This window comes from Desarmillaria tabescens (assembly GCF_030435595.1).
Source record: "Desarmillaria tabescens strain CCBAS 213 chromosome Unknown EV420scaffold_1, whole genome shotgun sequence".
NCBI lineage: Eukaryota > Fungi > Basidiomycota > Agaricomycetes > Agaricales > Physalacriaceae > Desarmillaria > Desarmillaria tabescens.
Genome location: NW_026848300.1, coordinates 1959427 through 1980132, shown reverse-complemented (window position 1 = coordinate 1980132; position 20706 = coordinate 1959427). Strand labels below are relative to the sequence as shown.

Here is a 20706-nt window from a genome sequence, read left to right as displayed (position 1 = left end):
AAGAATCAGAATTCAATACTCAGTCCTCAGGATTCAGGAAAATGAAGGACATTCCCATTTTGCGATCTTCGAATAGCGTATTCAGCCACACACATGTAGGCCCTTAGAGGCGAGGTACGCATTCAGTATGATCTCTAAGACCCAGGACACACGTAGGAGCGGACTCAATTACACAACGTTGACGTGTAAGATTGAATCGCATCGACCTGGCAAACCCTCTACCTCAAGAAGTTCCAGGGCATGATAATGACACTAACTGGTAAGTACGCATAAACGAATGGGATGATACAAAGAAGCATGGAAGAACGATACGGTCTTGCTGTCACACCCGGCTGCGCGTGCTCGCAGTTATGCTTCGCATTCGAGTAAAGGACCAAAGCTAGGGCTAGAAGGCACGGATTCATGGCGACGTCGTGCAGGTGATTTCCATCCAACAACAAAATACAGCTTCGGTCGATGATGAAACCCCTCGGTGGCATCCCGCCGGCATTTGGTGGGGGGAAGACACTGGCTCATGTGTAGGACATGCACGCTCCACGAGACGAAGAGCTTCCATCCATGATAGAGATCGGGGATTATTCCTAGAAAAGTTTGTTATGACAGATCCACGACATATATGTCCTATTGTGCAAAGTTCAGTGGACAGCCTCGAGCGATTGTGCAGGTTGCCCGGAAACGCGTGTTCTCTGAGCCTCTTTGTTGACCTTCTGGGTCCCTCTAAGAAAAGACGCTTTACATTCAACTGGCACGGAAGGTGACATACCAAACATGTGCAGAGCCTCCGAATAGACTCCGCAGCGAGACGGCATGTGCTGTAACGTAAAGGGAAGAGACTGCTGCGATGCTTAGAAGCCAGTGTGAATTTTAGCCATGTTAGGTCGAGATGGAGCGCCCGCCGAAACTGAAACAAGATCGTATCAAACTTGATAAGGTGCTAATGAGTTACTTACTACATAGATTGATTATGCGTAGAAACAAACAGCGACCAGAGGAGAAGCTCAAGTGTTGGAACTTGATGCGACTAGAGGAACATTGAATTCCTTGTTAATGAAGGACATAAACAGTCGACATTTCCGCAGCAATTCGGAAACGGAGAAACGGCGGAGTGACCAAAAACTGAACCATGAAGACACTGTGCCGCTTCAACTCGGAGCGATCTATCAGACATCACGATAACCCTATACGCATTGAAAGGACGACGATTTGAGGGCGAGAAGCAGTCCAGATATGGTAACTAGGTATATTTCTTCGTTCCGGCTGATAAGTCCAGATCGATGCTCGGGAACGGTGTCTTTTCAGCTCGCTTAGGTCAATAGAAACAGAGATGAACGAATAACCCGGCAGTGGCCAAATGTTTCTCCAATTTGCATAATGAAAGTGATGATAGCCGTTAGTCGGAAGGAGACGTTCGCCCTTGAACCTGAAGTATAGTTAATTCTGAACTTGATCGGGAGATCTTGGTTACTTACTGTTTCATCTCCGGGATGTACCATGAAAATGCTCATTTCAGAATCACAGCCTACACCATATGGTATAGACTCCCGTGTAACCAATCGGAAAGTAAAGGGTATCGGATCGAAGTTGTCGTGCTCGAGTATATAGGACTGAGAGGGGGAAGGACGTCTCCACATCATGTCGCCCCCACTAGTGGAACAGAATCACTACGAAATCCTCGAAATTCCGCCCGAGGCAACAAGGGAAGAGATCAAGAGTGCCTACAAGAAGCAGGTATGATGACTGCTGTTAGTCAGTGGTTTGCCTGTGCTAAACTGAGCTTATAGGCGTTAAAATGGCATCCTGATCGGAACCCGGACGACATTCGCAGGGCGACAGAACGGTTTGTTCAAGTATGTTATTGATGAATGTCTATCTCTGCCCAATGAGTAACTTGTACGCGTAGATAAACCGAGCTTACAGGGCATTGATGCGACGTCCACCGACTTCGCAGCCTTTGCAGACTCAGATTCACAACACAAGCCCTTCGAGGATGACAAGATCAGTGTCTATTGTCACGGATAACACCGCTCCCAGTCACTCCACCGATACGCTTGCCAGTTTCTTCTCTGCTGCGGGGGCGGCCAGTGTAGAGTCCTCCACTACTGCACCGCCAAGTCCACCAGGCAGCTCCCAAAAGTTACCGGAGAAGCGGTCCAACCATCCATATTCCCCGCATCAGACTTCGTCGTCTACAGAGGCAAACGTCGGTAACGAAGAGTGGATCAGCGTAGAGCCCGACCACGCGCCCGCAAGGGCATCCTCAAGGAAATCAAAAGCTCCAAAGTCGCGGGCATTTTATGCTCATGATCGGTACGTTATGCCGCTCTCTCTGAACATGCGCTAAGTGACACACTTGCAGAGCAACAAAGGAGGCTCGGGCCCGCAAGTCGGATTGGAAGGGAATCCCTACCGTCGTACGGCCACAGTTGAATAGACATCAGCCAAATATCTCGGCCACTCACTTGCATCGGCACCCGATATCGTCAATCGGCACAGGGAGCTCCAAGATATGGAGATATTCCTTGGCCCTCACACTAGAGGATTTATTCTTTGGTAAAGAGTGCCGGTTTAGGATTACGAGATCGTATCTCTCTGGTATCAGAGAAACCATCGTGCTCGACGTGCACATTCCGCCTGGCTGTGAGGATGGCACAAGCTTCGTCTTCACGAACGTCGGACACCAACGCAGGGACGGTTCCTTCCAGGATATCGTCTTCGTTGCACAGGAAGTTGCCCACGACGCCTTTGCTCGTGTCGGACAAGATCTCCTCATGAAGGTCCAGGTGCCTTGGTCAGAAAACCTTCAGCGAAAGGATGGGCGTATACATTTCACTGGCCTGGACAACACGACACTATCTGCTCGTATTAGCTATGGGAAGGAGAAAAGGCGACATGGTCAGTACAAGATAAAGGACGGAGGTATGCCGATCCTACTGGACGGGCAGGTAGTCGCAAGGGGAGACCTGATTGTACAGTGCGTTCACATTCCACGCTTATCATTAGTATTTTTACTTATCTTTACTATTAGCTGGGAAATCACGCGTCCCCATCACCGTTCAGGATGGTCTGCAATGAAATCATGGCTAGGAATGTAAATTTTAAGGGAGGGAATGGATATTTTATGCCTCTTACCAGTTATTTATCCGTATGAGTACCAGGCAAAAAATCATATATACATGTATGTAAGATGACGGCCGTGGCGGAGAGCAAAGTTTGAGTTCGGCAATTGGCCGGTTATTATAGTAGTTACCGATTGGATCATGTGCATTAAAATATTTTCCTTCTTCCCTCGATTCTTGACTTTTCACTGGGCTCTCCCGCCAGGCTTTCCCATATTGTAGCTTGTTGTGCCCGCAATGAGTAGTCTTATCTCAGCTGTGACATGGGTGCGACGGGGCGCCTCCGCACGAATACCCTCAAAATACGTTCTGGATGACCAAGAGCTAGAGCGGGTCAGTGGTCTCGCACGGATCGAATTGGAGGACGCTCGTGTAGAGCTACAAAGAGCACACGAAGCAGCAAAATTAATGGGTAGGGGGGCAGAGGGTGTCGAGGCAGATGATCAAGGAGAAGATGACGACGAAGCCAATTGGGTCGAGTGAGTAAATCCCATCTCAGGCTGGGAGATAATGAACCGATTATTGTTGAGGACAGCGAGGACAGCGATGCAATGGATGTAGATGAGACGTCGAATACAGCAAATACGGACAATCTATCTCAATATAAGCTTGACGAATACGACGACGACGTACAAACGGATGGTGCGTTTGTTGCCTTTTCACAGGAAAGGGCGATAACCATTTGATATAGCTATTGGACCATTCAGCAACATAAAAGGTCTCACTTACTACAAGGATAACTCTGAGGATCCTTACATCACACTGAAAGAGGTTCGTTGTTGGTTTTTTTTTTCAGAGGCGCATAATTGTAACTTGTATTTAGGACGATGATGATAATGAACGTGAAGACCTCGAAATCCTCCCTACAGATAATCTACTTGTGGTTGCAAAAACCGAAGACGAAATATCTCAACTAGAGATATACATCTACGAAGAATCGCAAGACAATATTTATGTTCATCACGACCTCATGCTCCCTGCTTTTCCTCTATGCCTCGAGTGGCTTGATTTTCCTCCAGCATCCACTTCCAGTAACAACGACCCAGCCAGCACCGGCTTTGGCAATTACATTGCTGTCGGTACCATGGATCCTGAGATCGAGATATGGTCCTTAGACGTCGTCGAATCCATATATCCAAACACTATGCTCGGCAGACCCGACCTTACAAAAGCTCACGTACCAGTGCCCTCAGGAAGTGGGAAAAAGAAGAAGAAGAAAATGAAGTCGCGGTCCATCGAAAAAGGCTATCATGTCGATGCAGTACTGGGTTTGAGCTGGAATAAGGTTCAACGGAACCTACTTGCCAGTGCCAGCGCAGATAAGACCGTGAAACTCTGGGATCTAAGCCGAGGCCCTTCTATGGATGATACCGATGGTGCGATTCGAAGCTTTGATGTCCACAAGGACAAGGTGCAAGCGGTGCAATGGAACGAGAAAAATCCTAGTGTACTCCTTACGGGGAGCTACGATCGCACTGTCCGGACATTCGATTCACGGTCACCAGATTCTGGCGTTGGTGCTTTCCTTGGGAGCGATGTGGAGGCTCTACGATGGGACCCTTGGGAAGAGGCAGGATTCTACGTAAGTACCCCTTACAAATTATCATGAACATTCATTGACCTAAGCTTAGGTCGCTTTGGAGAATGGGCTGGTACTCAATTACGACGTCCGCAATCTTCCTTCAAATTTAGAAACACCATCACCGGCACGTTTCACTCTTTCGGCACACGATGGGGCCACATCCGCGCTTGACATCAACCCCCATATCCGGGGATGCATAGTGACTGGTGGAGCTGACAAGCTTGTGAAGATATGGAATGTCGATGACTCCAGTGGTAAGATGAATGTGTCGTTAGTGACCTCCAGGGATCTTGGCGTCGTAAGTCTTTGCATCCATAGTCGAGCGTATCCCTGACTAACTTTATATACAGGGCAAGGTCTTTTCCACAACCTTCTCCCCTGATGATCCTCTCACAGTAGCCGCTGGCGGATCCAAAGCTAAACTTCAAGTGTGGGACGTTGGCGCTAATTTCGGCGCTCGAAAGGCATTTGGGACGAAGCTAAAGGAAGCAGGCAAGGTACTAAGAGAGCATGAAGATGGAGGAAATGGTGGTGTAATTGGCGTTGAAAGCGATGAAGAAGACGAAGACAATGATGACTAGCGACTCAATGTCGAATGTTGTATCTCTCGCACGGTGTGGTCATTATGGTATAGATGAATAAATTTATCGTAACGCCAACCCAAGTGTCGCCAATAACAAACAATAACATGCAGTAACCTAGGCGTTATGCTCTATTTGCAAACTTCCTCCGTCTGTAGTGGACACTTCTGGGCTCCTTCGGCATAGGAATCATAGTCTGTTCATTAAAACATTAGTTAGGTTTTTTTTCCTTAGTGGAGACGTACATGATAGTTATTTTCAGGAACAGGACCTGGTAGACGGAACTCAAGTTCACGAATCAACGTGGACAAGATGGTTCCCAGTTGAAGATATGCGAACTAGTGAATGGACAGTAAGAATAAGAATCGCTGCGATCAAAGAATAATATACTTGTTCCCCGATACACCGGTGGCGACCGGCACCGAATGGTTGATAAGGACTTTGGGTCCCCTTGCTTACAGCACCAAAGCCATAATCGTATTTTTCGCCGTTCTCATCAACATACGTTTTGAGGGCCTGGGCTGCGGCACCCTCAGGATCAGCCCACCGGTAGGGATCAAAGGTCATCGCGTCCTTCCAAATCAGGGGATCTGTTTGGCTGACAGCGGGGGATGCCAAAACCCAGTGGCCCTTGGGAACAACATAGACGCCGTCTTTGGAAGGAGCAGATAACGTGGGAGGAACTGGAACGTCATCACGAACGTTGCGCATGATACTGTGAATTGGTGGGTGAAGACGCAGCGTTTCTCTAATCAATGCATCCAAGAGGGGGAGTTCCCGCAGCTCTTCAAACGTCATAGACCGAATCGAACCATCTGGAGTGCCGAAGTGTTTGATCTGCTCTTTGTAAAGCTTTTCACTGAAAGAGTGGTTCAGTGAGCTACGAGTGCAACCAGCTACAACGAGAAACAACCTACGCAAAGTCAGGTTGGTCTGCCAAATGAAGAATCGCCCAAGCGCCAGTGGCCTGACTCGTGTGCTGGCCTGCCATGAGGAGAGCAATGAGCATGTGAGCAACCTCACTGTCGGAAACCGGTTTTCCACTGCGGTATTTCTGTTTGAGGAGGGCACTTATCATATCCGATTCCTACCCAATATCGTGAGAATCAAAATAATTTTGTCGACAAGCGGAACTCACGTCAAGATTCCCAGACTTCCGACGTTCCTCGATAATGTTGACATAGAATTCACTCATCTTTTTGTGAGCACGGTCTCGCCTCCTTGAGTTCTCCATAGGCAAGTTTGGGAAAAGAAAGTTGACAGGAGTGAAGCCTCCATCAAGATCGTTGAACAGCTGGGAAAAGGTTTTGTTCAGGTTGCCTCTGACGTGTTTTCCTTGCAATGTCCGCGAAGCAGTGAGGATGGTAATTTCAGACATCACTTTCGAGACATCGAAGGAACCCCATTCCTCAATATCATTCCCCTGATAGACCCGGAAAGACGTGTCGTTATTGATGAATTCTTCAACCTCGTCTTCAATCATGCCGACGTAAGCGCGTAGGTTGTCAGTCGAGAGACCGACTTTGACGAATTTCTTCTGTTCCATGAACTGATCGTTGGGAATGGCATAAACAACATCATCACCAAAGATAGGGATCGTCAATGCCTGCGAAAGGTGGATCAGAAAAGGCGGAAAACAGTAAAAGGCCACATTACTCCGTAGGCATCTTCCGCGTTGAAGACGATCGATTTACCACCAAGGACGAAATCGTTTCCCTGTGCTCCAAGGGCCACGGTCACACGTCGACCAAAGAGTATGAAGGTAAACACATTGCCGTACTAGCGAGCTGTGAGGTTGGCAGGACTGAAAACTGAAGGCAACGCACTTTCTCTCTACAGGAGAAAAAGAAGTTGAGAGGGTCATTGCCATAGGAGATGGCAGAGCCTATATATGGAAGCCAATGGAAGACAACGGGAGGTTTGGAGGTATCTTGAGGCAGCTGGAAAAGAAATCAACGAGAGCTGGCGGACAAAAGGGGAGCATTGGACGAACAAGTTGTCGAAGAACGTTGAGGACGACGGCGAGAACGGGGATATTTATTAGGGCGAGGAGAATGAAGCGAGAACTTGGAATTTGAGCATTGGCGAGGTACTCGGGCCAGTTATCCTTCAGAACGGCGGAGACATTGGAGAAAACCTCAGCCATGGCAAGTGGTGGTTGCTGGTAAAGCCGTTCTATTTTATTTGCTCCGTGAGATCGTTTTTAAAAAATCGTACGAGATCACATTAGATTAGATTAGATCGAAATGTTCGACTTTTAAGAGTGGTGATGTGTATTATACAAAGCCATACTTTACAAAATATACACTCCTGCCATGCTTAAAATCTATCGCAGCGACATGTGTATCATCGGTCGACATCCAGTCGTAACATGACTGAGCTTCATGGGAACCGTTGCACCAAGTGGTGCATCGTCAATGTTGACCATATCTCCAAGGAATGCCCGCAAACCCAGCGACTCGATTTGTACCACTGTAAGATACTTTTTCGTACTGACATGCGAGAAGGGAACATCCATCACGACTCCCTCCAAGTTCTGCAGGGGATCGGGCCGGTCGGCACGCAGAGCAGGATTTGCTAACCATTGCTGCAGATAATAAACCTGCCCGAGCGCACGATTACGGCCTTCCATGCGCTTGTTGTAACGATCAGCTGTCCAAAAGACTTCTGTGTACTGCATCAATTCCTCGGGGCTGAATAACGGTTTCCTTGTGCCACGTAGGGCATTGACGAGTTGCCAATGTGCTTGCAAGTCAGCCGCACGTCGCAAGGGAGAAGTAACCCGCACGTATCCTTCACCATCTGGACTACCTATTTGGTGGTGTCCACGAGGTTCCAGTGAGTACGATGACTTCGACTCTGCAAGGACATAGGGAAGGGCGGATGTACGCTCGACATAGGCGTTTGGAGTTCTCATGTCAAGAATTTTTTGCAGATCTGTATCCGATGTATGCGTTGGTGCTTGCAGAGTGCGCCGAAGGGCCGGTATATTATGCTCTAAGAAAAATCGCGATGCCACACGACACGCAAGCTTCATTGACTCAGCAACGAGGCTGCGTGCACCCGAATCTGCCCGTTTGGCGTCCTCAACCGAGTAAGCCATGCCAACGAACCCGCGGAAATGCCCAGGATCCATCGTGAGAGAGCGTATCGAGGAAACGTCGTCGAACTGAATATCGGCTTTGCTGCTACTAGTAATGTAGATGTTGTCCCTGAACCGTCGCGCCACACATGCACGCGCAATCTGATCTAACATACGGAGCTCCTCGACGTGTTTATCGGACAAGGAGTGACGAGCTGAAAGAGGGGGTTTGTCACCAAATGGATAAACATTGGAATGAAGAGGATATCCCAGAGCGTCATTGACAGAGTGGTATGTCAAGAGATTGATGTTCTTTACCAAGCCGCCTCGGACCTTGTAGTCGAGTATGTCGCCCTTGAGGTTGACTTTACAACTGAAGGTCAGGACGCGCTGAGACTTCCCGGACTCCAAAAGGTCTCCCAAAGATAACCCAAACTCTTTCGAACCCGTGAAAGCGGCCGGAAGCATTGGGAATGTACGTGTTCCGTAATAGTATGTTTGTCCTCTTCGTAATGCTTGTGCAGCAAAGATGTGTGTCGGCGGAATAAGAGAGGCTGGGTCGGCGATATGGACGTGGAGCCAATAGGCATCGGGTTCCGTAGGTATTCTCTCAACAGATATACCATCATCAAGTTCCTTGGCCGTTGGATCATCGATGACATACACGTTCATGTCACCGAAATCGTGGCGGACGGCCTGGAGGGGATCAGTGCGGTATAGATCTTCAGGACCCAGGACATCCGATGACGGTGCCGTAGTCATCGAGCGAGCCACAATCGCTGCTTCATGCTCTGGGTCTCCTTCGTCCGTCGGGGTGATAGCGGTCATGTCATGCCAGGGAGCAGCCACACCAATGCCAAGAAGGGTTTGATATATAGTATCCTGATCTACCAAGATAACATCAGGGTCCACCTTCTTCAAGATGGCACTCTGCCCCAATATGTAGGGCTCTTTATGGCCCTCGCCTTCTGCACGAAGCGCATCCAAGAGGTACGAAATGATCAGAAGGTCGGTGTGCGTCCATTCATGGTTACCAGGAATCCACGAAGGGGATTCACCGATGGATTCAGCTTGGTGTCGACGGCTTTTCTGTATGACAGGCCTGGCTTTCATCGCAAAAGAGTCGATGGGACTGGCCTTCTGATGAGACCAAGTGGTGATATTTTTTATACGGTTGTAGTGGTTCTTGGGACGGATGCGTATGTTCTGGGTAACGGAATAAGTGGCGGCAGGCGAAAACTTATCCAGGTTGTTCCACACCCAGAGATGGACGGCGAAGATATCAACAAACGTAGGGTTACGTTTGAACATTCTTGTGAGTTCAGATATGTTGGTCAGTCCCCATTTCTCTGGGTTGGAGTTTCGCAGAGTGGGATACAAGGTGGAAAGGGTGGTGAGTACAGGGACTCGAAGGTCGTTGACTAAAGATCCGATATCCTTCAATTGTTTGAGGATCTGTACGCGAGCATGGTGTTCCTTGTTATTGGATGAAAAATCGCTGTGGCCGCTGCGTTGTATCAGGTCCTCAGAGACGACGCCCGGGACAGCAAAGGTAATGTCGTCTGGCTGATGATGCAACATCTCTCCTCTTTCCGTTAGTGACACAGTCACTTCTCGGCGAGCTATTATAGAGCTCGTCAAGACAATGCCAGTTGCAACACAAGAATTCCTGAATCAGGATAAGAAACGGACAAAACGCCAGCCAAGGAATACACACCTTCTGATCTCTACAAAGGTTCCCGGAGTTACCTTGACTGCTGGAACTACCTCGTAATCGGCTAACGCCTCGAATCGATCCATTGGATCAACTGCTTCCATTGCCTGCTTCTCTGTAGAAAACCGAGGGATGTCCTGCTTCACTTTTATGCTGGAAGCTAGACGCATTTCGTCTCCACGTAGTGATTTTGTGTGTTTCCATCCCGAGACTTCACGCTGATCAGATGTTTCAATAAGCCTTTTTGCCAAAGTTTCGACAGAATCGAAATCGACGGGAGGCGATGGCTGTTTGTGGAATTTTTGAGGCTGACGCTGGAATTTCGAACGCTGGACGCCTGCCGGTGTTCTTTGCTGCCTGTCGTTATGTTTGGGTGAGTCGGCTTGAGAATGGACACAGTGGGCGACACGAAGGTCGGATAGAAGGGAACCACGTAACGCAGCACATCGGTGGACGTTGTACATGGACTACCTTCCTTGTCAAGCGCGAATGGCTGGGAGAAAGTTTTTCGGCAACTTCCGTTCTTCGATCAATTTCAAAAACATCTACTTTTCTCCTCCATGTTTAAAAGAGTGGACAGGCGTTTAAAAAGGAAAGCCGAGGACGAGGCCTTGGGAATCGACGGTGAATTCAAGCAAGCGCTTGGTATCCCGGATACCGATTCAGACGAGTCTGATTCAAGCTCGGATTCTTCTGAGGATGAAGCCCAAGCAGAGGAAGTGGAAGTTGAAGACGGTAGCGGGGATGACGATGACGAGGCAGAAGTGAGGACAGTAGCCCAAATCCTCGAAAATCCTCTCTACAATAGCCCCCAAGACATCGACATGACAGCATGTTTCGTTTGTCCAGCAAAACTTTTCAAGGGCCCGTCGATGATCCAAATTCATCTACAGTCTAAAGCATGTATCATTTTCCCAAGCCGTTAGTGTTGCACTCAATAAACATATACAGCATCATATTCGAAGGTTCTCTAAATTCAAACAACGCTCTGCTCTAGCGAGCCCCCAGGACGATGCTAGGGAGCATGTTCCGTCTTCGAAAGATGTCAACGAGTCCTCGGAAGGACTTTCCAATCGTGCAAAGAAAAAGGTGAGGAGGAGGATGCATAGGTCCCTGCATCGATTCATCAATTCTGACAACGTAGTAGAACACAAGGCGTGCATCTCAAGCGGAAAAAAGGGTACGTGGTTGTATTGCTATGTGACACAGAAATTCAAACATCACTGCTGTTGTAGAGACTGAAGCAGGCAGCCTTCCTAGCGCGAAAGACAAAGCGTGAGGCCACGTCACAGAAGACTGAAGGCCTACAAGACCGAACTGCCTCTAAATCTTCGTCACAGAACCCTCCTCCGAAAGGAGGAAAGGTTCCTACCAGGAAGAAGCGACGAACGGAAAAGCCCAAGTCTCTATCACCTTGACGAGCCCCTAGTAGCTAGTACGATCCCCTTCATGGGCTTTGAATACCACATCCTGTTTGGGTGCTTCAACTGGCATGGGACTGTCCGAGCAATGGGTGGCGAGCATACAACAAGTCCCCTTGGGTTGAAGGTAATTGCCACAGGAAAGGAACGTAACGAGCTGTACTGCCGAGAGAATCGGTATCTTACTCGGATTCTATACCAGTGGTACAGGTTGCATACATAGTGTGATATCGTGAATTAGTGGTATGACAATACGACGACCCCAAGGTTCCGATCCTATACCTCACGGCCTCCAGAAGTGTTGATAGGGGGCACTCAACTAGAAACAGGAGTATCTTCTTTGTTTTCCGCAGATTGACTTTGCACTGTAACCTCTTCTGCGAGACGTGATATCTCGGAGAAGGCTGCCTTGAGCAGATCAAGGTCGGCATCCAGGCTCTCTGCCCGACTTTTCATCTAATGGAAGATGAGTAAAGCAAAAAGAATATTTAGGGAGAGTTATCCTCACAGCAGCAATGGTATCACTAGCAGCTATCAACTCGTGGTGGTGGTTGTAAACCAATGACTGGCGTTCGCTGTCAAGTTCCCGTATCTCTGTCAACTGGGTCAATTCAAACGAATGTGACGTATTTCCTTCACATCTCACCTGAAACGAGTTCGTTTTCTTGCTTTAGCAATGCGGGCAGGGTTGATGTGGTAATTAATTGTTCATAATACGCCTTGGCGTCGAACGCAGGCGAATCTATTCATTCATATAAGTCGATCATCACGCAGCCAACATTAATGACGCACCCATATTCATAGGATCATTAGGAACTCCAGGTCGCGCAGGGGGTAGACCAACACCTAGGCCATAATGTTTCCGTAGCAGATCTCGGGCTCGTGTTTTCGGTGGAGACGCCGGTGTTGGGCGTCTCGCACTTAGTAAAGCTCCTGTAGAAGGTGTCTGAGAGCTCAAAGGAGATGGATTGACAGGTGGTGACCCTGGTCGCAAAGGAGAAGGCGGCGGTCTGGGAATGGATGGTCGTTGGGATGACATGGAGTTCGGGCCGAAGTCCGGGGGAGGTGACCAATTAAGTCACGGTCACACAATCGCGAGTCACGTGTAGTGACGCGTCCAAGCGTGTCGTGTGACAAGTGCTCGTGTACTTCTACCACCTCACTCCTCGATGGACTTAGAAAACGACATTGTTGCGGACAGCGAAGGCGAGGACGAATACTTTCCACTGCCATCTCTTGGCTCTCCTGGTACGTACAAACTCTGCCACATCCTGGCCTCACTAAGTGTCGACATCGCCTTACAGCACCCGCAAAGACGATCCAAAGACGGGCTCTCAATGACACCGTTCCAATTTTGGGACTCCACGAGGGAGACTCTTCTCATATTTCAGATTATACAAGCAAACCGTCATCTCACGTTGAAAACATTTCGGTGTTTACTAGTAGACCGCAAACTTCCTCGCACCCAGATACCGAAATCCCGTCAGAGCCGCCGAAGCCGCAGCGTCCTCGACCTCGGCCCATATATAAGATGAAACAAGCGCAGTCGATCAGCGACATCTCCGGAGGCGACTCCTCCTTTGCGGCAAGTGTCTTGAGCATCGCAGATCGCGCCAAGATGCGTTCCCGAGTGCCTAAGCCTTCAGAATCAGGCTCTCTTTCTTCGAAGGGTCCCATTGCTTCTGGAATATCCTTAGGCGTCATCGATATCTCTTCCGACGACGACAGCGACGAGCTGAATTCGCTTCCAAAGAGCAAACCCAAGGCACGTAAAGAAAAGGAAGTCTCTAAACCACAGCAGGTACCACATAACGCTAGCAAATCTCCCCAATATTCCCCTTCGCAACCTATATCTCCGGCAACCAAGAACGCAAATCATCCTTCTTTTCTATTCAATGACGAAGACATGAGAGCCAACTACGATCATCCGTCGATTGCAACCCTCATAGAACCCGACACGAGCCCTAGAGATTCATCTCCCTTACCATCCCGACGGCTGCGTACCATCGAAGATGACGACGTCTACGACCAATTAGACAGTGATATACCTCCTTCTGGGTTCTTCGCGTCTTCTTCACTTGGCCTCGATAAAGCAGCGGAGGATCATTCCCATCAGGGTAACATCCCATCACTGAGTCCTCCCATACCGCCTACGAAAGGCAAGGCTGCAAAGAAGGGAAGAAAGAAGAAAAACGAGGACGAAGAGTCTAAAGAGAAATCGAGGTCAAAGGGGAAAAAAACCAAGGAGCCGGAAGCTGGCGCAGCGGCGAAGAAGACGAAGGGCAAAGGGAAGGAAAAAGAGATTTTCAAGAGCAGCGAATTTGTCGAAGATGATAGCATCCAAGAGCTAGAACCGTTCTCCATTCCCGAAGAGCCTAACATCATGCTTGACCAAGTGGACTCTTCGAGTGGTCCCTCAATGACGGTCGAAGACCCTCCTGTCCGTTCCAAACCAGGAAGAAAGCGCAAGGAGGCGACTAATGATGAAGCCGGCGAAAAAACGGGAAAAACGTCGAGGAAGAAACGGAAGACAGAGGGTGGGGGCAAGACTGGTCAATCCAAGGCCAAAGCGAAGACGGTTATCTTATCTGACGATGAAGATACTCCCGAACAACTAAGTGCCTCCGCAAGGCTTGATCTCGACGACGTGGTTATGGAAGCGGAAGAGCCTGAAAAGCAGACCGCACCTGAAACGGGACCTGCGGGCACTGACGGTGAAACAGCGAAAGAATGTGATAAGGTAAATGGTTGGCTGCTTTGTGTTTTGTCTCAACACTAATCGGCTCGTGCAGGAGAACATACAACCAAAGCCCTCCAGAGTAGAAGCAGAAGAGAAGAGCACCATGCACGATTCAAATACGCCGAGAGTAAAGTCATCTCTCACTTCTCGTTACTCGATTGCTCCTCGCTTCAAATCAACACCTATGAGTGAGCTCATTCGTCGCGTGAACTCCTTACCCAGCTCTCCGTTTCCTGTGGGACGACCTGGACAGTCGATACCCGGGACAGCCTACTCCCCCTACCTCAAATCCAGCAAGTCTACATTATCACGTATTGCCCCGTTACATCCGAACAGACGCACACCGCCGCCACCACTGCCTCCTCCACCGCCCCCGAAGAAGACCAAGAAAGAAAAAGAGAGAGAGGAACAATGGGAAGAAGAACTTATTGAAGAGGTTGGAGGAATGACGGAATGGGTTTCGATGACTGATGTGGAGCGAAGGGAGATGCGACGAATGAGGAGAGAACGCGAGATGGGTGGATGGGAAGATTAGTTGTGTTTTATTCTGTTGCATAATTTACATATTGGGAGGTCGATGACGTAAGCGGACGTGATACTGCGAGTCGCTCAACGTTCGCAGCGATTGCATTCTTCACCATGGCGATACCTCCTCAGTTCATGCGCGCTCTGGACAACTTCAAGGACCAGGCAAAGGACGCAATATGGGCTCTTTCCTCCTGCCTCTGCCAGCAGTCAGCAAAGGTCAAGATAAACGGACGAACGTGTCAGTACCATCGTTGCTCGCAAACTTGAGTTTAGCTTCATTTGCATTGTAGTCAACATAATAAAAGTATTGGGAGAAGGAGGTTTCTCCTTTGTATACTTGGCGCAGGACGAACACAGCGGAGTAAGCATGCAGCTGCACTGGTCGCGAATTTGTGAATGACCGGAAAGTCATACTTAGCGGCAATTCGCCCTCAAGAAAATTCGGTGTCCTACTGGCACAGAAGGCGTAAAGGAAGCTATGCGAGAGGTGGAGGCGTATAGAAGATTCAGGTGGGCGTGAACTGCCAATTGTTCCGACGTTTGATCACCATCATTCACTTGCAGGCATCCAAACATTATACGAATACTGGTCCGTGTTTTCGTCTTGCTCGAATGGTTTTCGTCTTATTTTTTCCTTGCAGGACTCGGCAGTTGTCCAGGATCCTGACGGCGAAGGGAAAATTGTCTACCTGTTCCTACCATTATACAAAGTACGTCTAAACTCCCAATTCGCAAACGTGTCTGGTCCTTATGTCGGATACAGAAAGGCAACCTACAGGACGCTATAAATGCCAACGTCGTTAATGGCACACACTTCCCTGAACAAGAGATGGTGCGTTTATTCAAAGGTACATGCCTGGCTGTGCGAGCTATGCACACGTATCGGGCCCCCGTTGGACCGGCCCCCGTGTCAAGGCAGAATAGCGCGTCACCACAACCCCAAGAAGCTTCTTCTCGTCACTCTGATGATGACGAACGATTTCCGCAAGCGGAGGGAGATGCAGACGGAGGATATTCATACGATTCCACAACGATTCCGCTAGTGACGAAGCATCGCGTCGAAGACCAAGGGGATGTTGTGTTTGACGGCGATGAAGAACTTTCACAAAACACAGCAGCGACAGGTGCGACAGAAGTCGTCCCTTATGCGCATCGTGACTTGAAACCGGGGTGAGACTCGATATACATTCTTATGTTCTCACCATTAACGCCGTCTGAAGCAATGTTATGATTGCTGACGATGGGGTGACACCCGTCTTAATGGACTTTGGGAGCACTGTGAAAGCTAGAATCCACATTGAAAATCGCTCACAGGCTCTCTTCCAACAAGTAAGTGATAGTTCTTTCCTATTCCTCCCTTCACACTAATGCGCGCAACAGGACTTGGCCGTCGAGCAAAGTACCATGGCCTACCGCGCCCCAGAACTTTTCGACGTCAAAACAGACGTGACCTTGGATGAGAAAGTGGACATTTGGGTACGTTTACATGGTCATCTATTTCTAGAGTTGACCGATGCCGTCTTAGTCACTGGGTTGCACCCTATTCGCACTGGCTTACTCTCATTCACCATTTGAGAACACGCAAACTACTGAGCAAGGTGGTTCAATAGCCATGGCAGTCCTGAACGCCCGTTACAATCATCCCCCGTCAGCTTACTCTCAGGGTCTGAAGAATCTTATCGACAGCATGCTGAAAGTGAACCCGAAAGACCGTCCAGATATACACCAGGTTAGTCTGCTTGAGACATTTTTTCCCGTCCTGACCCGTTGTTTGCAGGTTCTAGAACAAACTGGCAAAGTATTACGAACCCTTGCGTAAATTTTTTTGTCGCAGTGCCGTGTTTTCCGCTCCGTTATTTATTTATTCGGATAATTATACGGACTCCAGTAATTGCATTCATTTAGAGATTTTTGACGACAGTGCAGAGGAAGTATAACGCAAGAAGAAGGAATCAAGTCGTTGAAAATCTACGAGTAAACATGGTATGTTATCGGACGCTGAGACCACTCAGACCTAAATCAGACCCTTTCGCAATATTTTTGTCCATGTCTAACTCGTTGAAAGGATCTCTTACGCTACCCGTTCGAGAGCGCCAAAGTTGGGTGTACAAAACCTTAATCTTCTGTAGTTCGGCATCCAGGACAGCCGTTTTACTGGCCAGTGCTAGGAAAGTGGCATGCTGCACTTGAAGCGTGGCTGATATACCTAAAATTACCAATGGGTATTCAGCAGTAAGTTCAATTTATAAGGATGCTTACCGTGAGGGGTATACTGTGACTGATGAGCCATCGACGACAGTTTGCGTTCAATTTGCTAGGGGAAGAAACATCTCAGGGTTGAAAAGGCATGGAGCTAATGTATTGCTTACCTCTATTGTGTTCTTACACCAAGCAAGCCTTTCGGACATTTGCTTCGACAGTCGATTGAAGAACCTAGAATCATGACTCAATTCAATTTCAAGCATGAGGTCACACACTGAACAACTCACTCAAAGGGGAATGAAGCGTGATCTTTCAAATAAGCGCCGTTGGCTTGTGGATTCCTGAAACCATCTATGATGCGCATTGATATAATCGTGTCCTCCACTGCTTGCTCGGCTTTTGCCTTCAAATCCTTGGTATAATGCAGGTCGGAACGTATCGTTGAGACGGTATTCACAAGATCCTATATGGAATGATCGTAAGTTGGATATCCGATGACGAAAGAAAGGACACAGACTTTATGTACTCCGCGAATAAGCTCCTGGCCCTTCGAAGGTTCCTCACCAAGATGCCGCTGCTGAAGATCTTTACTAATTTGTATGCGACCTTGGATGTGGGATCTTCGAAAAAGCGGGTGAGGCCTACTCCACAAGAAAGAGGGACAATTGCTTACTCGATTTGCTCAAATGTACGTTTGATCTCATCTGGTAAATCATTGAATTTGGTGGTTTTTGTGAATAATGGTGGGCCAGAGGCTTGGGCTGGTGCTTGGGTGCCAACGGTCGAACCAAAGCTGTCCATAAACGTCAATAAGTGCTTTGCAAACGGTGTACAAGAAACTGACGAGGTTTGTTGTGGCCTCCCAAATAATGACCCTCCACCACCAAAAGAGGTCACGGTCGGTTGACTCTGAAGAGCGTTCGTCGAAGTATTGCCAAAAAGACCACCAGCCGGTTGCTGCTGCTGTTGCTGTTGCGCTTGATTGTTGCCCCCAAACGCGCTCGTACCAAATGCAGAACTGGTGCTACCACCAAATAGCGATGACCCTTGGGTCTGGTTCTGCTGACCCGTGGACTGCCCAAATATGTTGGTGGCAGGTGCTTGCTGCTGCGACGGCTGACCGAACAATGACGTGGTGCCTGTGGTCGTTGTGGATTGTGACGGTTGACCAAATAGCGACGTAGTGCCTGTAGCGGGCTGCGACGGCTGGCCAAACAGAGAGGTAGTCCCGGTCTTGGCAGGTTGGCCGAATAATGATGTACCAGTTTGATTTTGGTTCTGTTGACCGAACGGAGAAGTGGTGGTCTGCTGCTGTGGCTGCTGCTGCTGAGCAGGCTGGCCGAATAGTGGATTTGTGGTTGTCGTAGCCTGCGGTTGCGATGGTTGGCCAAAAAGTGACGTCGACGCGGCTGGCTGTTGCTGAGATGGTTGTCCGAACAGAGATGTTGTAGGTTGTGAGGGCTGGCCAAACACAGAACTGGTTGCTGGTTGCTGCTGCTGCTGCTGTTGCTGGTTGCTCTGCCCGAATGCGCTGAAAGCATTTGTATTCGTCGTTGTGCTGGGCGTTCCAAAGATTGAGGAGCCACTTGCAGGTTTTCCGAACGCGCTGGACCCAAACGCTGACGTGCTGGAGATCAAAGTCAGTTACTTCTTTGTAAATTTCACGAGAATATACAATACTTTGAAGCAAATGCCATTCTAGCAGTTTCACGAACAGCTACGAACGGTGGTGGATGTCGGTGAACAAAGAAAGGTGACCCTAGATTAGGGTTTGTGTAAAAGACCGCCAGTCCAGCGCCAGTCTGTACAAACGACAATTGCTGGACCGGCAAAAGTGTAGCTTTTTTTTAATACCAACTTCAAGTTCAGATTCCTTATCAGTTCGCTATTCACACTGTATCCAACCTTACCGTTAAGTTGAAGTCGAGGCTAAATGAAGTTACGCTGATCGCGCCAAGTTGGAGTTACCAAATTGACGAGCATCGTCCATGCTAGCAAGATGTTCTCATTAAGCAATAAATCACTGCTTGAACTCTTCGAGCATCCTGACCACTTCTGTCGCACTCTTCCTATCTCGTGCTCTCGTGACCAGACACCCGTCTACGATCTCTCCCACTCTTCCTAAATCGCCCACCCCCGGTTTAGTCTTCCCCGTACAGACATTCGTCAGCACTTCATGTATAATCGCAGCATCCGTCCGTAGATGCGAAAACGGCGGTTTCCCTGAATATATCTTAATTCAGGCCGGGTTAACCAGGAGTCATCAAAATAAGCGGAAGGGATTACCTCAATAACCGTACATCCAAAAGCATACACGTCTCTTGCAGTGATGTATTTGGAATCAAACAGTCGGATGTCCAGTACCTCAGGCGCGAGCCATCGAATAGACCCACTCAGCGCCAGTGCAGAACTCCCAGGAGCTTGCGTCTCCACAGTGAGAGCTAACCCAAAGTCAGCGAGGCAGCACCGGTAGTCGTCAGTTACCAGTATATTCGCCTGCAGACATGTCACTCAACATTCCGCGAGTAGTATTTGAAGTAGAGAACATACCCCGCGGATATCGGCATGCACAATGGGTGGGTCCAACGAATGTAGGTATGCCATGCCGTTCGCCACTTCCTTAATCTACCCATCAAACAGGTCAGAGACGAAGTAGGAAATGAATATATAGCTTCATACCGAAGTCAGTCGATCATGAGTTGGATTCGTAGCTAAGAAGCTCATAATATTCCCATTTTGCATCCAAGGGGAGATGAGGCAGAAGCTTGGTGCAAAAAGCTCTGTGCTCACGCCAAGAAACGGGAGGACATTAGGATGCTTGAGGTTTCTCCATACCAGGGCTTCACGGCAGAAATTCTGGTCATACCCATCAGCAATTTGTTAGGATAAGAAGGCGAAAAACCATACCTTGATAACTCGTGTACGCTCCTCAATCCCATTATCAATGAATATACGCAACACCTTGATGCAAATGAGCATATCACCCATGCGGCCTTTCCAAATGTCCTGAGGCAGCATGAATCTAAAGGTATACGACACCCTAAAAGACTGCACGTACCGCAAAACCACCACCCCATACAGCTGTGCTACCTTCGCTCTTAGCGTCCAAACAAGAGAATGAAGTTGGGAGAATGCCATGCGTCTTCACCAGAGCTAGCATCCACTTCGTGCACCGCCTTCGCCAATATTCTTGATCATTTCCCGTGAGCTCTGTATCCTAAAAAAATATCATCGATACCAGGTTAACTGTATAGGCTAGAAATACACGCACAATCAAGTGTTGGAGATGGTCAATAACGGAACGCGGGTACTGGGAAGAAAAGTGATCTATATCACTCAGTGGCTTCCCGCGATCCCAGAAGACCTGACGAATTTCATCAAACATGGTTGGAGGAACCTGGTAAACAGGTTTGACGGCTGGATCTTCATCCTCCGATATTCGCGAGTTGAGGTCAGAACTTATTTCCTCGTATTCATGTACGGTCATTGTTCCGACAGAGATTTTATGGGAGCGATTGGATTTGGGCATGGGCTTGTGATCCTCCATTGCTATATGCTCCTAAAACACGTCCGGCAGTGATGAAAATAAAGGATACAAGAAGACACAGGTCGTACCAGGAAGTCTCGTTTCATGACGCCGATGTCATCCTGCAACTGTCGCATTCGTTCACGCAAAGCCTTTCGTCTGAAATATCGTTTGATGCCATGGAAGTTTTTATCAACCTGTTTGATATTATCAA

At 48.6% G+C, this 20706-nt stretch overlaps 10 protein-coding genes across 10 annotated transcripts; 5 read left to right on the top strand and 5 right to left on the bottom strand.

Annotated features, from left to right (window-relative positions):
• Positions 1-2519: 2519 nt before the first annotated feature.
• On the top strand, positions 2520-3092 carry EV420DRAFT_1258332 (uncharacterized protein; the record flags this gene model as incomplete). Its single annotated transcript, XM_060466882.1, has 1 exon — positions 2520-3092. A coding segment is annotated over one exon (573 nt), but the record flags the coding sequence as incomplete, so codon positions are not given.
• Positions 3093-3353: 261 nt separating this feature from the next.
• EV420DRAFT_1616258 (WD40-repeat-containing domain protein) lies at positions 3354-5279 on the top strand (the record flags this gene model as incomplete). The annotated part of the gene is made up of 6 exons (XM_060475102.1): positions 3354-3595; positions 3616-3758; positions 3808-3887; positions 3940-4698; positions 4748-4996; positions 5049-5279. 6 exons carry the CDS (start codon positions 3354-3356, stop codon positions 5277-5279), a joined length of 1704 nt encoding a protein of 567 aa, XP_060339533.1.
• EV420DRAFT_60070 (lanosterol 14-alpha-demethylase) lies at positions 5207-7461 on the bottom strand. The gene is made up of 8 exons (XM_060482755.1): positions 7273-7461; positions 7106-7219; positions 6936-7058; positions 6418-6885; positions 6197-6366; positions 5670-6138; positions 5525-5617; positions 5207-5475 (listed from the first exon to the last, which is right to left on the bottom strand). Exons 1-8 carry the CDS (start codon positions 7423-7425, stop codon positions 5404-5406), a joined length of 1662 nt encoding a protein of 553 aa, XP_060339532.1. The 5' UTR covers positions 7426-7461; the 3' UTR covers positions 5207-5403.
• Positions 7462-7476: 15 nt separating this feature from the next.
• EV420DRAFT_1496293 (uncharacterized protein) lies at positions 7477-10604 on the bottom strand. The gene is made up of 2 exons (XM_060470887.1): positions 10079-10604; positions 7477-10030 (listed from the first exon to the last, which is right to left on the bottom strand). The coding sequence occupies exons 1-2, from the start codon at positions 10537-10539 to the stop codon at positions 7606-7608; spliced, it is 2886 nt and encodes a 961-aa protein (XP_060339531.1). The 5' UTR covers positions 10540-10604; the 3' UTR covers positions 7477-7605.
• Positions 10290-11516, top strand: EV420DRAFT_60285 (uncharacterized protein). The gene is made up of 4 exons (XM_060482758.1): positions 10290-10974; positions 11027-11164; positions 11223-11255; positions 11313-11516. The coding sequence occupies exons 1-4, from the start codon at positions 10636-10638 to the stop codon at positions 11352-11354; spliced, it is 552 nt and encodes a 183-aa protein (XP_060339530.1). The 5' UTR covers positions 10290-10635; the 3' UTR covers positions 11355-11516.
• A 249-nt stretch (positions 11517-11765) lies between these two features.
• On the bottom strand, positions 11766-12537 carry EV420DRAFT_60085 (Vps51/Vps67-domain-containing protein; the record flags this gene model as incomplete). Its single annotated transcript, XM_060482756.1, has 4 exons — positions 11766-11952; positions 12005-12090; positions 12143-12238; positions 12289-12537. Coding segments are annotated over 4 exons (572 nt in total), but the record flags the coding sequence as incomplete, so codon positions are not given.
• A 116-nt stretch (positions 12538-12653) lies between these two features.
• Positions 12654-14821, top strand: EV420DRAFT_1496285 (uncharacterized protein). Its single transcript, XM_060470886.1, has 3 exons — positions 12654-12744; positions 12801-14236; positions 14289-14821. Exons 1-3 carry the CDS (start codon positions 12666-12668, stop codon positions 14769-14771), a joined length of 1998 nt encoding a protein of 665 aa, XP_060339528.1. The 5' UTR covers positions 12654-12665; the 3' UTR covers positions 14772-14821.
• A 3-nt stretch (positions 14822-14824) lies between these two features.
• Positions 14825-16664, top strand: EV420DRAFT_59839 (other/NAK protein kinase). The gene is made up of 10 exons (XM_060482750.1): positions 14825-15002; positions 15055-15125; positions 15183-15274; positions 15329-15353; positions 15406-15474; positions 15528-15934; positions 15985-16093; positions 16145-16240; positions 16290-16493; positions 16542-16664. Exons 1-10 carry the CDS (start codon positions 14876-14878, stop codon positions 16581-16583), a joined length of 1242 nt encoding a protein of 413 aa, XP_060339527.1. The 5' UTR covers positions 14825-14875; the 3' UTR covers positions 16584-16664.
• EV420DRAFT_59972 (uncharacterized protein) lies at positions 16534-19163 on the bottom strand. Its single transcript, XM_060482753.1, has 8 exons — positions 18647-19163; positions 17811-18593; positions 17640-17759; positions 17484-17586; positions 17254-17429; positions 17134-17197; positions 17024-17078; positions 16534-16970 (listed from the first exon to the last, which is right to left on the bottom strand). Exons 1-8 carry the CDS (start codon positions 18661-18663, stop codon positions 16753-16755), a joined length of 1536 nt encoding a protein of 511 aa, XP_060339526.1. The 5' UTR covers positions 18664-19163; the 3' UTR covers positions 16534-16752.
• On the bottom strand, positions 18817-20349 carry EV420DRAFT_59848 (kinase-like domain-containing protein). The gene is made up of 6 exons (XM_060482752.1): positions 20238-20349; positions 19874-20183; positions 19646-19822; positions 19517-19591; positions 19253-19462; positions 18817-19199 (listed from the first exon to the last, which is right to left on the bottom strand). The coding sequence occupies exons 2-6, from the start codon at positions 20102-20104 to the stop codon at positions 18987-18989; spliced, it is 906 nt and encodes a 301-aa protein (XP_060339525.1). The 5' UTR covers positions 20105-20183; positions 20238-20349; the 3' UTR covers positions 18817-18986.
• Between the last annotated feature and the right edge of the window lie 357 nt (positions 20350-20706).